The sequence below is a fragment of the Anopheles coustani genome, chromosome 2 (assembly GCF_943734705.1).
Source record: "Anopheles coustani chromosome 2, idAnoCousDA_361_x.2, whole genome shotgun sequence".
In the NCBI taxonomy this organism is placed as follows: Eukaryota; Metazoa; Arthropoda; class Insecta; order Diptera; family Culicidae; genus Anopheles; species Anopheles coustani.
This window is the reverse complement of record NC_071289.1, coordinates 9665239-9682398: the sequence shown is the minus strand read 5'-3', so window position 1 is coordinate 9682398 and position 17160 is coordinate 9665239. Positions and strand designations below refer to the sequence as shown.

Genomic DNA, 17160 nt, shown 5'->3' with positions numbered 1-17160 from the left:
GATTGCGGGATGCACTCGTTTTAGAGCTTCCTTATTTGCCTTCAATAGACACATATGCACCACTCGTAAGTGGTGATGCTGACGGAGACGATCGTCCGGGGGTGATTTATGAAACCAGCGCCGTACGGTTTGTTCGGTAAAAGCGGTTGGACAAATTGTATTGCGTGCCTGGGAATCTGTAAAGGGCATTTTGTAGCCTTTTGCTTCATCCAAGAAGAACCATTGTATGTTTCGTTTCTTTCGAAGCGACCGGAAAGAAGGAAGGGAAAAGGGCCATGTGGTGTGGAGTAGTATTTATTTGGTTGGACAGCGCCGTTGGCCGAGCGAGCGATTGATGAAATGTGTGGATCCGCTGGCCATCAACGCGATGATATGACCTAAATGAGGAAAAGATGTTTAGATTATTTCGGTTTCCTGCTGTAATTAGGTTACCCTTGGGAGGCACATCAATATTTTCCCTTGAAACGCTTCAACGAATGTTGCCCGCATTGCAGCAGATTCGAGTATTTAGAACTGGATTTCAATTTCAACGTTTCACAATGTTCATGAAAGTTTTCTCAAGAAATGTAATCATTTGTCAGTTGCACATAAAAAAGTTACTACACTTTTAATTCTTTTCTTTTGACGCAACAGTTGATAACCACTTTTGATTCGCCTTTAAAACCTCTGGTAGACAAGAAGATCTTCTTGTACTATTTTGCGAGAGGATACTGAGGTAATAGCGTATGAATTAATTATGCCTAGCATGCAAAGTGATCATGAATGCATAATATGCATCGAAGCTGCATGTCCAAGCTATCTTTCCTTTCTTCTCACCCATCGGAATCCTCCCCTTTGAGTAAGTGGGTACGATATAAATAATTACACCCGTTTACGAGATTAGTTTCCACACGGTGTTGGCTGCATATGACGTACCTGATAAATTATGTAATAAGATGAAAATGAAAATCGACACATCCTCAAGTGAAAACAGTTGTGAAAATTTAATCGTTCTCATTTGAATACAACCGAGCATAAGATTGCATGTGAAGGATGAGATTGAACGAGTTATTTAGTTGACCTTTGCTACAATCGTACAGTTTCGAAACATGTTTTAATCGTGATAGCTACGTGAGAGTTTTTTCATGCCATGCTATTATTTTAAACTAGTTGAAGGGGAGGAAACAAATTGAATATATTTAACCATCTATTTCAAGGGTAAAACCGGGAACGCAACAATGCTGCAATCGCCGTTAATTAAAGCTGTTTCCGACGCAGCAGTTGCCAGCTCATGCGAAGCGAACGCACCGGCCCTGAATTTAACAAGTGTCCTGCTAGGGAATAGACAAACCTTCCGGTGGTTCGTTTTCTCCCTATCATAAATATCCCATCGCCACCGACCGACCCTCCGGAAAACGGGCCTGTCGGCAGCAGACTGTGTTGTTTGGTGCACATTTTCGCCTATTTATCGCCGTCGCAGTGCACTTGATTACTCTGGAATGGTAGAAACGGCACTTGCCTACCCTCTCCCCCATTTCCGAATGGCGAAATTATTCTATTGGGTGGATTCAAGGGTTGCGGATGATGTGTGTGGATGTTGATGTTGGCCGAATAAACCGTCCGCAACCCTCCGAAGGTTAAAACGGGGCGACGTTTGTGTAGCCCACACCGCATAGAGAGGGTTGGCCAACGTTGCTCAAAGAGCGCAAAGCCATGTGCCATGTGGCATGGTGCCATGAACCTGCGGGCCTATCATTGCTTCTTTCCCGAGGGCACAAAGTTTGCCCTTTCTGCCGAAGGAGGTTTCTTCCCGTTTTCGTCTTATTTCGCTCCGAAAGCAAACACCACGGACGGGATGGGAGCACGTTTTTCGATTTCGAGGAATAAAAATCATTTTCTTGAACTTGACCCACCCTATCTTTCCGTCGGGAGCCTCATATTGGTTGCACCCTAATCCCTAAGCGCGAAACAAGAACGAAGAGAAAAATGTGGACAAATGTTTCCAGCGACAGCCGCAGTAGAGGTGAATTGTTTCATTTTATTTTTCCTCTCTGTTATATTTATGTTTGGTTTGTTAGGACGTTTTATATACAATTTTGAAGTTTGGAAGGAAATCCTCTTGATCTAAAGGTTTAAACTAATGAATTCATGTTTTTGATACAATTTTTATGGAGACAGCATCCGTAGACAAAAATTGTATTATATTTGTCGTATTATAAATTACATGTGTCATTGTTTCGGATCTCTCTTGTGACATATTTAATGTAGGATGATTGATCAGAAATGGAACGGTGATTGCCTCCAGTTGCAGACATTCCATAAACCACGTCAATCTCGAAGATAAAACAACGATCTTAAATCCGTCGTGTGTTGCAAAACCGTGACACCGTTAACTGCTGCATACAAATGCGTCTGGCATTAAATAAAACATACCGCAGAGAATAGAACGCCATTGTCAGTCCGCTCGAATCGGTCGCGTGGGATGAGCCGATCCTCAGATACGATCATCAACCAACCAACATCCTACGACATCCGACCGTATGTCACTTTCCTCCGGTGTGCCCATTGTCACAGTCGGCGTCTGCGTCTGCGTGGTGAAATTCGCGTTTTATTGTTGCACAAACGCGACTCAAATGGAACGCCATGGAATCGCATAAAACAGGAACGGACACACACACACATACGGTGCCGAGGCCAATTTACATTCAATGACAAATTATGTGGGTTTTGCGGGATTTAAATCGCGGTGCGAACGAACTTCCTGCAGCAACAGCTGCATCCGGCGGAATTGGTCCATGGGAAGGTGGTGGTATGGATTTATCCCCTGAGGGCCGAAAAAACCCGCCAGGGAAGGGGATTAGAGTTGCGAAACTCATGGCAATGCTGTCGCAAATGGGGTAAGGGTGTCAAATGTGGTGTAGCGTCAGCCTAAATAGAGCAGACATTAACACTGGCAGCAAGAAGTGTTCCCCTCATTCGGGAGGTGATCCGTTGTTCACACCGTAAACAAGTTATCTGGTCACTTTTTTGTGCCACATGCGCTTTGACCAGAAAGTAGAGTGCTTTCTTCCACTCTTTCACAGTCCCTTGAAGACTTGAAAAGTGTGAATGCTCAAAGAGATTTGAATCACAATGGTTTTCTACTTCAACGTTCATTCAGTTGTTATATTGCACTTAATTTCCTAGAAAAATTTAATTTTCTTTCACATAGTTTTAATGATTTTTTATATCCGCCTTATCACGGTTGTTCTTTCCTTTTTTAAATCTTGTTGTTTCGTGTTTTTCCCCAGTAAAAAAAGGGCATGAAAATATTTGTTCTCTATTTATTCCATTTTTTTTATTACAAATTCTTACTACGTAGTTAATACTTGATATCTATCTAATCTGCTATCGAATGCATCCAGCAAATCCTATACCTATCTCGCATACTATCACTTGTCTCTCTAAAAAAAAGGGGGGGAGCAGAACGTCCTCCTCTGCTCCGTCTTACGCGGATAAATGCATCACTAATTTGCCACACGGAGAAAGTAGAAAATTTTATTGCAGTAGATAAAAATCAGTCATTCAAAAGAAATGCTTTTGAGTCTAGGAATGAAACACGGCGGTCGTTTTCGAAGTTTTGTGTATGGTTTTGGGGGCAAGCATAATGTGTTTGTCTTCTCGGCTCCCGACCGTTTGATTAATGCCAAGTTGTTCACACGAAGGTCAAGATCGATCGTTTCCAAGCACTTTTCGGCTGGTCGATCGACGGCCATCCACGATCCCCATGGAGGGGGGTTATTTTATGTCTCCTTAGATGTTGCTGATGCCCGTATCGTTGCTCCGGGTGGAGGTGGTCGACTTGGAGCAGCAGTGGTCCAGCTTCTCGAACTCGGTCGACCGGGTGGACGGGGTGGCGGTGGTGGCGGACGACATGTTCATCATCATGTTGTAGTTGCGTTCCTTCTTGCAGAAGAACGGGTAGCAGATGAATCCCCAGTACGCGCCGGCTCCGATCAGGATGACGAACGTGACGATCGTGATGATGCCCCAGGCCGACAGACGCCCGGACTTGCCGGACGGGCCAGAGCCTGGCGTGCCGCCCGGTGCCACCGACGATCCGGACATCGGGCCACCCTGGCCGGGCAGGAGGTATCGCGACCCGTCGTGCGGATTTCCAAGGCCAATCGGAGGTCCATAAGCGCCGGCTCCGCGACGCATTCCAAGGCCGCTGGACTGACCCGTCCCTGCTCCCCCGTACGAGCCATAGTTGTAGAGACCTGATCCTCGAGCACCGCCACCAACACCACCGCCGCCACCCGCACTCCCACCGACTCCTGCGGCGGCCGCACCAATACCAGCGAGCGTTCCGAGCACGAGGGTCACTGAAGGCCGGCGGTAGATTGAACGGCATGCGGAAAGGAGAAACCGGAGAAGAACAGAAATGTAGAGAAACAGGTTTTCTTCGCTTGAACGAACCACAAGGCGTCGCAAAGGGGAAGGAAGGTTGTATCCTCGGAATCTTCTCGCGATCTTCTTCATGCGCGTCGATGATTCAAACGCCAGTGCAGCGTCTCGGACGAGCGGGGTCAAACAAAGGATCATAATCTTGTGCACGATATACAACACCTAGCTCTCCCAGCACCTTCCGTCCGTCCGCGTCGAAGCAAGTCAAGTGAGACGAAGGAATTGAAGAAAAGGTATCAAAAAATGCCTGAGAAAAATGCTGATCTCAACCGAAGGTGGGAACCAACACAAACGCTCGTCGTCGTCTCTTCAGTCCTAATGGTGGGATATCTGGGTTTCCCAGGGGGCACGAATGGTGAGGAGGAAACTTATGTATACCTGTAGACGGTGAGTCTTATCACAGCGAGAAGAAGAACGGCTTGTTTCTACAAGTTCGAGAAGCCAAGGGTAGAAGCTAAGAAAAAAAAACCTTCAGGTAAAAACAAATACTCACATCCTCCCAAAAGGAAGAGATAATGCTGCTGCTGCCGCCTGTACGCCATATCCCGTGGTGGTTTGATGATGTTGTTTATGTTGCCCGTGCCGACGAAGTGTTGATCTTGCTTCGTCGCGTACCGATCGCGAGAAGATGCTGACACAATCGCTTTGGATGTTGGATTCCTGGTTGCAATTTTCCCTTTTAAAATAATAATCACCCTCGGCTATCGATCCTCAGCACACTCATGCGCGCGCACACACAGTTCCGTTTACGGCACCCCTCAGATTATTTTGTTTTCTTCGTCTTGTTTTAGGTGGTAGGAGGATTGGTTGTAGAACTTTATTTGTAGATCCGCGGAAGGAATGCTATTTTTTAACTGCACGACGAATGGAAACACACACACGCACACCACTCGATGGAACCGTTTGCATTTGCACGGTGTGGGATGTCGCAGGAAGTCACATTGGTATGCAGAGGCCGTTTCCGTTTTGCGAACCTCCTGCAGCTAAGGGCCCGGAATATGGCGATCACGTCCGCGAAGCTCGTAGCGAAATGTTCTCCATCCACACAATACCTTGGCGACGATGAGGGACGCGTTTCTAGTAGACGATGGCCGGAAGTTGTTATTTCACGAGATTGCACTTAGAATAGCACACACTCAACAAATGGAGGACGTTGTTGTTGTTGAGGCACGAATCCGCGAGCTTGGAACGAGGATTTTTTAGTAGAGCCCGCGATACGACCGAGAAGACGACGCATGCTAACCCCGGAGTGTGGAATCCACGGTGACTGTCGCCCGGCTTGTGAGCACCAATACCATTTTCATCCGTCGTCGTACCGTTTGCCGTTGTTTGCGGTGAACGCGCGAGACCGCCGTCTTCGGTGATCCGGAGGAAGAGTGTAGTACCGTGGCGAGACGGTGAATGGTCTCCCTCGGTTTGTACGCACACAACACGCCGCCGTCGACGTTTGTTGTGTGTGTGCCGGACTGTGGTGTGTCACAGCGGGAAAGAACCAAGAACATAGCAAACGGCCCGGGGGACAACATATGCGCGACGGCGACGGCGCGGATTGGGACGGGAACCCTTGAACCGAGGGTTACGGGCTTCGTTCATGTTTTCCGTGCGCCTGTGTGCGTGATGCTGTGCCCGCTCATCTGTGTCGGCCGGGTGTGAGAGAACGGAGAGGAGGGGGGTAGCCGCTAGAACGGTGACGATGGGAGCAACATTATGCTGTCGGTCGCGTGTGAAAGGGAAAACGATGTATAAAACCTGTTTCGAGCGATGGCAACGAAGGGGACAGGAAGCAAGGCCAGGTGGTGAGGTAAGGGAGAACTGCATCATGCTGTAAGTTTTAACTGGGAGAGAAATGCATTCACCATCCGAGAGAAATTGCATCCATATCATAGTGGTGGTGTGTCGGTCCTACACGTTTATGTTGTTTTTAATCTTTCCTCCTTCGTATGCTGTCAGTGTTGATGCATCATGGACTGAAGGGATGATCTACGATCATCGCCATGCCGATAAGTACGATCAATGTGTTATTATGACAGTTGAATAACACAGTCAAATGAAAATGTAAACTACTATGCATAGGATGTAATCCAGACACTTTACTACAGAAATGTCAAGTACACTTGAAAATTCAAGGAAAACGAATTCCCATTCATAGTAATAACATAAAAATACGTGCACTAAGTTTTATGGATGTTGTATGTCTTTATGAAGCATTGAAATAACTAAAACCGGAATCATAAATCATAAACATATTGCATGTAGCAGATCCCGACATCCGACGATCCTCACCACAACTTTGGCTGCTCTGGATCGGCTTATGTTATCGGCATTTGAATACCCAAAATCTCAGTCCAGGATATGGTTCTTGTGCCCATTGTCCAGTGATTGTCCCGCATTCGTTCTACTTTGTTGCTAGTGGAAGTGCGATGGTGCAGATAATTGGATCTATTGCCCAGTAACGTCGCGATATATACCAGGTTGGAAGGTCATATCAATCGTTTTGGGTATTCTGGAGCCAAACGTTCAAATAGGGAACCGCTTGCAAGCCAAATTGTCTTACGAAAGAATATTTTTATTGCTGATAAATTTATTATCGATTTGTGATGATTGGTGATTCATGTATTTGGGAGAAGAGACCTTTTTGAACTTGATGAACCTTCACTTTGTCTGTAACTATGTTCAACCTGGTTATCTTTATGTTACCCTCTAGCTATATAACATGTCTAATGAAACCAAATCTCTCCATTATTACTTCCAGATCTCTCCCGCAATCGATTTTGTGAGCTTCCAGACGACATCACATGTCTAGCGTTTCTCGAGCGCCTGTTGGTCTACCACAACACCATCCGCTCGGTTCCGGAAACAATCCGCGGCCTACACTCGCTTACGTACTTAGACTTAAGGTAGGTAACTGGGGCAAACAACTTGGGGTTAATGAATCGAACTTATTGTTTTCGAACATAGATCGTTATGGGAATTTCCGATGGCGTTGCAGTTGTGATTAACTTAACCATCGTATGCTAATGAATGCAATATGTTTATTCTATTCCCCCCACCTTCCAGAAACAACCAACTTTCCGCGCTACCGCGCGAAATCTGCACCCTACCTCTGCAGGTCCTACTGGTGTCCAACAATCGGCTGGCGACACTACCCGATGAGCTCGGTCGGATGGACAAGCTAACCGAGCTGGATGCGGCGTGCAACCAAATAACGCATCTTCCGGCCCGGATGGGCGATCTTCGCAGTCTGCGTTCGCTGAATCTGCGCAGCAATCAGCTCGTCTACTTGCCTCGTGATCTCACCTGCCTGCAGCTGGCATTTCTGGACATCAGTAGCAACAAGATTGCCACACTGCCGGTCGAACTTCGGCAGATGAGCTCGCTGGTGGACTTGGAACTGTGCAACAATCCGCTCACTTCTCCGCCGGCCAGTGTAAGTTGTGCTGCAATCAGATTATCTTTCTATCATGGTCAAGACAACATTATAATTGTGATTTTTCATCCTTTCCCATAGCTTTGCGTACGTGGACTGGTGCATGTTTTCAAGTATCTCGAAACGGTGGCGGCACGGGAAGAGAAAACCAAAACCGGCCTGGACGGGCACGCCACGTTGCGTCGGACCGCGCTGGCTGGGAAGAACAGTGGCAACTCGCTGCTGGACACTCACCAGCGGAATCGACGCGCCCACGTTGACTCCGGCTACTGCACCAGCGACGGTGGGTTCGAGGGTAAGCGATGGATGCACGAGGAAGATGCACAACACCTACCAAGCACCTCATCGCCCAAATGGTCCCCCATTCCCTTGCACTCTGGTTTCACGACACTGCCGCGTGGCATCGGGAGTAACCATAATACTGCCTCTACTCTGCCCTCAGGTGGACAGCAGGTTTCTCTAGCGGCTCACAATTCAGCCGGTGGTGGCTTGAACGATGCCATAGCGGAAGGTGCCGGTGGTGTGGTGTGTTGGGAGGAAGAGTTCAGGAAGAATGCTCAGCAGGAGCAACATCAGGATCGGAAGCAGCTGTCGAACAACAATAGGTATGGGGTTATAAAGCTATGTAAGGATACGGACAGTTTTAGTAACATAATATTCTCTTTCCATCGTAGCAACGATATTTCTCCCGAGGGAGACCTGATCACACCTGATGGCACAAAGGCAGACGACAAGGCGCGCGCACTCTCCAACTACCAGACGTACCGCGAGTACAAAGAGGCCCTGCGGCAGCAGCGCAACCTGGACTCGGTGTACCGGAGCAAGGATCAACCGCTAACACCGGACAGCGGCGGCTCGGCAACCGACTCACCGGTGAGCAACGTTTCGCCATACACCAAGTCCATCTCGTCCTCATCCGTGTACAGCAGCAGCAGCCAAAGTTCTCCCGTTTCGCCGCATCACGCCGGGAGTGTGCAAAAAATGAACCAAATCAACGCAAACGGTACCCACACGGCGGGCGGTGCCAATCACTCCAGTCCGCTTCTCTCTCCTAACCGCAACGGTGGCCAAGGGTCGGCACACGAAGAAGGGGCCAGCGGCGGCGGCGGCACACCCAACAAACGTCCCGTGCAGAAGGTCATTCCGTCGCGGAACATTAGCTCGACACACCAAAGCCAACAGCCATCGCCAACCCATCTGAATGGCAATCACCATCCGTCGTTCAGTGCCGGCTCCAGTTCCGTGGCCGGGAGTAATGGTACGCAGGGAAAAATTCCACTAGCGAATGGATCGGGAAAGACGTCATCGCTGGCGGGAGCCGGCAGTCGTGCGGGCAGCGAGGAATATGCCTACGTCAAACCGAACAGTCCGTGCAAAACGACAAGCGGAATTCTTACCCACAACAATGTCCCTCCCTCGTCAATACCGAAACCAACTGCACCGAATGGCGGGGGATTAACTTCACCGGTGCAAGCTGGCCAGAAGCCGTTAACTGCAACCGTGGGATACGTCAATAACGCTAAACCTGGACAGAAAACGAATAAGTAAATAATTGTAGAACGAACATTGTGGGTGTGTTTGTTTGAATATTAATATTATCGTAATTTTTTTTATCGCTTTAGGACTGTCTCCTGGAACCGGGACGTACCCACGGAAAAGCTAAGCTTTACAATGCGCCGTGAGTTTGACAAGCAAAAGGAAGAAACGGAACTGATCGAACAGTTGCGGCAAATCATCGAAACACGCCTCAAAATGTCACTCCCCGAGGATATTGCGCCGGCCCTGATGGACGGTGTTGTATTGTGTCACCTCGCAAACCACGTGCGACCCCGCTCGGTCGGCAGCATCCACGTTCCATCGTCTGCGGTGGTAAGTAACAGAGAGTAAAAGTTTTGTATAATTCGAGAACCATACTGCAATGAGTTTTTTGTCTTGTCACACAACAGCCCAAGCTAACGATGGCGCGATGTCGAAGGAATGTGGACTATTTTCTCGATGCATGTCGCAGGATCGGCGTTGATGAGGTGGGTTTCTTCTTCACATTTTCCAATCGCACAGTATGTCCTCTTTCCAAAAACCATGATCAACATGATTTTAAACGATCCTTTTGTAACACTACTCAACTTCAGTTTCCTATGTTTCCTAGTTGGGTGGTTTTTATTCTACGGGCTGTTGGTTGATTGGTTCAAAGGCTGTCATACTTCTGTTCTGCCTGGTTTTGTAATGTATTGAATATTTCATAGCTATCTTTTCTTCCCTTTTTCCGTTCTGGCTAATGGCGCCTCATCTTATGATTGTTTAAATTTTGTCTCTCGACACTTAGACGTTTGTTTATGTGCGTTATAATGTTTTGCAAGCTAAATAGTTAATTCCATAGCGTTGCTCACAACTAATTGGCAATATTCTTATCGTATACATTTTAGAATCTGAATGCAAGAAAGAAATTGAAAACTGATTACAGTAGCTGTTATCTTTTTCGTTTTTTTTACTTTGAATTGGTTGCAATTGAAGTTATTGAAAGAGCTTTAAAGAATGGTTTCTTGGCGACCCTATACTTTGCCAACCTTTTTTTAAGGGAAGTCCTGAATTAAATAGACGGAAAGTGATAACTGTTTTTTGCAGAACCCTCGTTGAAACGAATAAAAAAATTCGCTACGTTTCACATTTTTTAAGATCCTTTACTTTCTACATTGTTCGTTGTGGGCAATCAAAATTCCTATTTTTACAAGACGTATACATAAACCACTGATTTAGGACTTTCCTTTGTTATGTTCTTGTTTAAGAATCCAACGATTATTGAATTAAAAAGTGTTATTAAAAATTTAAACACGCTTCAAATGCACCAACGAAACTATGTCGCAATTCACCTTTAAATAACTGGGCGCACGCTAAATAGGCACTATTTATGTCGATCTAAACGAAGAAGATTCATGTTAACACTTAACAAGTAATATAAGAAATGGTTCCTTAAAAATTATTACTTCTACTTTTTCATCATACTTATTCAAGAACTCATATACATATCCTGTGGAGGATAAGAAAACATGTCTCTCACTATACACTCGTATTATGTAGCTACGATTAAACAAAGGGAAATGAACCAGATCCTTTCCGAGCATAATCCTACTTATATCGGGTATCCTTTCGTAGTCATCATTCTGTGCTGGAAAAAATGATAGAGAAAGATTATGATTATACACTGCTTGTTAAATGACAAAAACGCGCTAAATATGTTGCGTAAGCATAATGCTCTTTGAGTTAGCTTTCTTTGTAAATAATATAGTTGTAAATAGTGGTAACGAAAGAGGGCTGGACTAGTGAAGAAAGCGCGCCGAAGGCAATATGTGCGGAAAACATTTGACAAGTTGCTGCCTCTGGATCGGCTGCGTTCAGCAATGAGCAGCAACATTAGCATTAGAACTAGGCACTAGCCCTAAACAAAACAGCAGAACAGGCGTCAACGCGCACTAACTTTCTTCTCTCTCTATCCTGTTGCTATTGGTGTTGGTTGCAGGAGTTGATTTGCTCCTGTCAGGACATCGTTCCATCAACCACGGCCGAACCCACGTTGACATCGTTGGAAGCGAGTGGCACAAGGGCAGCGGACGATGAAGAGGAAGGACGGGGAGGGCAGGGTTCAAGTGTGGCCCTACGACCGCCAAACCCGTTAGCGATGTATCGCACGATAGCGGCCTTGTTGAGCGTTTCGACGACCTCTACGGCGGTGGCGGCCGCACCCGGTATTGGTCCGGGTTTATCGGCCATCGGCTTACTGCGACGTCCCCGATCACCACCGCCACCACCACCGCCCACGATTGGGCCACTGGTGCCCGTGTGCGCCATACCACCGGCTGCTGCAACCAACACCAACAGCTCAACAGTCCCAGAGAAAAGTTTTGATTGTGACCTAGCGGCCGCTCAAGCACAGCCCGGGCTCCTTACCTCAGTAGCAATGCATGGTTCTTCACAGGTGTCCTTTACAGGGCAAATCGTTGAGGATCGTCGCAACGTTCCGGTAACGTTGGATCTCCGCAAATGCGACTCGTCGAAGCCCAACGGCGGAAGGAAGCGGAAATTTCCCTCGTCCCGTAGCAATCGCCGGAGTCAGCGAACCGGTGGTGCTGCCGGGGATATGCAATCGAATTTGAACGAAATTATCGAAGAATGCGAGTACGATAGCGACATTGGTAAATTCCGCTGTCGCACGGACGATGGCGAACTGCGGGAGTATGAAGATTCCGAAACGAGCCTTACATCGTGCGACGACGATTGTCCGAATGGCATGGAAAACGAAGCGGAAGAGGGTTGCGATGCGTTCACTCCCACCAACGCCCAACCGATCGTGGGTGGGATGTTCCCCGACATGGGTGCTACTGTTTCATCCAACGACCTGGACACACCAACCACCGAGCAGCCGCTCACTGGCGCTAAGGCGGTAGACGGAGGAAACGAAAACTTCAACATCACACAAACGGACGAAGAGGAAGAAACCAACGCAGGACGGCAGAAGGTTGTTACGAAGCGAATAGAGTTTTTTGAAAACGCAGCATCGGGTGGACGGAAGATACTGAACAGTGAGATATCGGTGTCCGCAAAACAACAACAATCACCGGAAGAGCTTGCTACAACCGAGGAATATAAAGGCGATGAAAAGAAAGCGGGAGACACAACCGGTGACCCCCACTGCTTTCATGAGGTTTCTGAGCAACGCCGTGAATCGGAACATCCCATGATTTCAACTATTTTGTGCCTGGGAACGTTCATTTTCACTGTTGTTTATCTTTATTTTTATCCATTGTCTTCGTAATTAGGTTTTGTTTTGTCCAAAAGTGTTTCAATGGCATTTGCAATCATTCGTGTATTTTTATATTTTCACATATTTAATGTATTTATTCATTGATGCTATTTTCCGATTACTGTTTCATTTAGTTTTTAAGTTCTTTATTTCTTGAACACATAGTTATGTACGAACGAATTAAAATAATTGTAGCAGCAATGCTGCTGATATCCTATGATAGCATTCGTATGAATGGGATATATATTTTTGGTAATTTTTTCATTCAATCGTACACTTAAAATGGATCGCTGATATCCTTAAAAGAACATCACCGTAAAATCGATCATACATTTCTCCTTGAAGCATACACTAAAATGCAGCATTCGCGGTAAGTGCACACATGATAAGTTTCATAATGCACGCTGGGTGGTTTAATTTACAAAATTTAAATGCTTTTTATCATTCAAATTCACAAATTACGTTGCATCATGTTCGGGAGAAAGCTTTTTGAACATAAAGTGGATACCATTTTCAATCGTGTCATCATTTTAGACATTTGGCAATCCATTTCACAAAAATATTTTTACCTCCATAGTCTGGATGGATCCACTAGAGGACAAGTTAAATTTGTTTATGTTCATATTGATTCGTTCAAAAGAGGCTCATTTCATAGTGTGTGTTTATTTGATTTATTTAATTATTTATTGGTTGGTTTCTGCAATTCATTAATTTACGCCCTCATGAAAGTAAATGCAAAGCAAACAAACTTCACGCCAGTTATTGTAGGGTTAAAAGAAGCAAAAGTTCAACTTCTACACTTAAACCAATCCGTGCTGCTCTAGTACATACGGGCAAGAGTTTAAATAGTGTCGATACAAGGCAAACAATCTATAATCAAAACATTAAAAGTTACTATTGCGTACGCAGAAAAGAAGTGATTGAAGTGCATGTGAAACATGTCGCTTCACATTAAACACGGGAGAAGATCTCGGAGAAGACTATACCACTGGGTGAAAATTCAGAAGTGTGAAGAAAAATTTCATAAGAGTTGCCTTACGATAAATGAAATATTTAATCATGTCTATATATATATCTTGGAGGATATATATTCAAACAGTACAGTGCTTTCCATTTCTCAGTGAAATGTATTAATCTCAGTGATTAATTATTATCGATCTGATAAACCTCGAACGCTTCTCGCAAAAGGCACATAGGCAGCAAATAACGTAGGTAGCATAGAGAGTGAATTTTCCGATGTTTTTTTCATCGCCAGGTTTGGAAATAATTTGAAATCTGCATCCATTAAAGTCTTACTTACCTACAGACGTACAGTTTCGGTTTCTAGTCGGCTTGTTTAATGGCCAACAGGTTCAAAACGGCAGCTTGTTGTGTTGCTAAAGAAATAGGCTGCTAAAGACATTCCATCTGGTTTACCTAGATTTCCAAACACACAATAGTTTAACATAACACGTTAACCAAAAAATCAGAGTTCAAAAGTAACGTAACATGTGTTTTATATTGACTTACGAGTACTTATGACTAATTTCCACCTACCTTATTGTATTAAATGTAAGAGAACTATTTATAATTTATTCATTTATAGATTTAACTTCTATTGTTTAGGAACACTACAAACAAGTTCATCGCACTGTCAGAAATATTCCGACCTTAGGGACTCGTAGGAGGATATAGATGGGTAGTCTTAATGTTACTGGTATGAACACCAAAGTAAGCTTTGAGTAGTACGGTTTACAAAACTTCCAATCACGAACATCGACAGATGGCGCAATCTCAACGCGTTTGCGTAAGGTTCAGTTACAGAGTACAATAATGATAATAATTAGAACGTTTTCTATTGTAATGCCACAAGAAAAGTTTCTAGTTATACCCAAACACCAACAATAGCAGAAAACCGAAGAATATTCTCTCCACAGTTGTTGAATGTCAACCGATGCAGATGAAAGGAAATGTATGTGCCCTTGATTTTGTTCGTCATTCACCGAAACCCAATAAGTCTCTTATTGTGAAATAACCCAAAGGACCACAAATACAATCAGAAGGAAGGATTTAAAATTACTTTACATCACAAAGGAAACAAAAACACTTAACGAAATCATTCCTTCGCATGATAATCTCTTAGTTTGAAAATTTAAGATCTTGTTTATTTATGGCAGCTCCATGGCTTCTTCGATTATCGAATAAGGAAAGCAAAGGCTATTAGTTGTACTTAAATTATATCTATTTGTTAAGTGCTCTAGTTACGTACTTTGATGGTAAATAAGAACGTAATCGAATGGAAGGGAAGTAAAGAGGCAGCAATGAATCTATTCTTAGATGCGATTTTCCTTCTATCCTTTCGGTATCCTCCAATATATCTTGCTGGAAAAGCGACATCGTTTTACCGTATCATTCTCCGAAGGAATCGAAATTGTACGAACCAATGGTTCTATCTTTCACTAATCATTTCAAACTCAAACGATGCACTATGCTTACGAAAAGGGAAGAAATACGTAACGAAATCGTAAACCGCGTGTGGCGCCTAGCTTTATCATGTATCCCAGTACCCGATCGAACGGCTTTCTTTTGATTGACGTTAAGGCTTGAGTTGGAGCAAACTAATAAACCAGTGACGCTTGAGTTGCGAATGAGTTCCCTAATGGTTTGGATATTTATTTAGTAGCACCCTTAGAGATCAGGGTTTTCCCTTCTTCATCATCGATCGCTCGCTACGGATCGAACGTCCTTGCCGTCATTCAGCTTAGCTTACACTGCTCTCCTCTTGTGTACCGTATCATTATAGAATCTACTGTGCTGCGCCGCGGACGTCCTGGAGGGTCGCGGGACAGTGCAGGTTGCGATAACGGTGGTAGAGCTGCTCAAGTATCATAACCCGACCGCGAACGTTCGCTCGCCCACGCGCAACCTGTACGCGACCGGCAGTAGTAGCTTTAGTAGTGGAGGTAGTAGTACCGGCAGTACCGGCAGCAATGGTGCCGGTGCCGGTGGGCCCAAGTCCAGCCCTTCCTCGTCGTCACTGTCGTCGTCCGTCAGCGGCAACGGTACATGAGATTCGGACAATAACTATCCCCCGCCGGGCAGCAGCGATGCACCGTCGAGGCGAAGTTTACCGAACTCCTTGATGACAATCGCCGGAGGAAAGCTGTCAACGGTGGACGACGAAGTTTGGCGGATTTAAACATATTGAGCACTTCTCATTCAAAATTATTCTTCCTATATTCATTCTGTGTCTCGTTGTAGGTCGCTGTGGTAAAATCCATTTTATTTGTAATTATATGTACATAGGTTCTCATTCTCTCGACGGGTTTATGTTGGTTTAGTTTAACAATCAGTTTCGCTGCACGAGCGGTAGAGTTTATGGACAATATTTATGACAAAAAACAAAATATAAAATCATCTAATTTATTCGATCAACTCCCCCTTTTTCCCATGCTGATCAGTAGATCGTAAAAGCAGTAATGTTCCTCAGTCCGCTCTCAAGGCTAGACTTATTGTATTGTTTACCCCAAACTCTCAGCTTATCGGATGCTAGGGTAGGAAGTGTACGATTGGCGAGAGCCTTTCAATATAGTAAACCCATTTTTTGGTGTTACAAAGCGTTCTCTCAAATATATATATCGACAGGGGCAGGTGTAGAAGGTCGGTGACAAATGATGCCATGCTAGAAAGTAAAACCAGGGAATTTGAAACTCCTAGAACACAGAACCGTTAAGGGTAGTACTAACTATGAAGATAAGTCTGAATTTGCTATGGATTTTGAGGAAACCGGAAACTATTCTATGAATAGGACCATCAAAAACAGGTTTTAGAGAATGTTTTAACGAGCGTCGGGAATGGAATATACTTCGCACACGCAGGCGTAGGAATGGTGTTCCAGTTCACAGGATAAAGATCAAACTATTGCATTACTTCAGGTTTCTCCTATATTACGCAAATATTCAATCGCGAGTGATTTTATTGTAGACAAACTCGAATGCACTGTGTCTGATAGAAAATAGAAAACGGAGAAAGTGTCGATCGTCGAAAAACCGCATTCAAGCGTGTTGGGTTGCTTTAGCTCAATCAGGTGAAGCCAAATTGAACAAACTACTACAAGTCTTGGATTGGTGGAGGTCCGTCGGCTGAGATTTGAGTGTAAACGAATGCCAAGGCATAAAAAAGTATTAAGCGAAGGATTTAATCTCGTCACACTTCGATTGCAATAAACAGGAATAAATATCAACGTAAGCAATATGCAATAAAAATTCTTACAATAAACAAAACACCTACGGGTTAAATTATTACGTCTCGGGTTGTCAATTCCGTGAGAAACATTTTCTATCTACATTTAATGAGTTGTGTTTTGATGCATTCATTTGTACTAAACACTCGTTTAATTTACAACCGAATGTAAAGTTGATTTTATGTTATAAATCATTTTGACACGGCTTAGTGACTTTCATTACACATAAAAATTAATGTACTTTGTTTGTTTGAAAACTACTCCATGTTTTATTGAATCATACTTAGATTA

At 44.7% G+C, this 17160-nt stretch overlaps 1 protein-coding gene across 4 annotated transcripts in view; it reads left to right on the top strand.

Annotated features, from left to right (window-relative positions):
- LOC131267701 (leucine-rich repeat and calponin homology domain-containing protein) overlaps positions 1-16899 on the top strand; it is a 31541-nt gene extending 14642 nt beyond the window's left edge. For 2 of the 4 annotated variants that reach the window (XM_058270636.1, XM_058270637.1), the window contains exons 3-9: positions 7178-7322; positions 7483-7852; positions 7934-8457; positions 8527-9396; positions 9475-9721; positions 9799-9876; positions 11367-12731. In XM_058270636.1, coding sequence (XP_058126619.1) covers positions 7178-7322; positions 7483-7852; positions 7934-8457; positions 8527-9396; positions 9475-9721; positions 9799-9876; positions 11367-12659 — 3527 coding nt within the window. In that variant the 3' untranslated portion in view covers positions 12660-12731. Of the gene's footprint in view, positions 1-7177; positions 7323-7482; positions 7853-7933; positions 8458-8526; positions 9397-9474; positions 9722-9798; positions 9877-11366; positions 12732-15429 lie in introns of those variants that run through there. The other 2 variants (XM_058270638.1, XM_058270639.1) reach the window with 2 other exon arrangements.
- Positions 16900-17160: the final 261 nt, after the last annotated feature.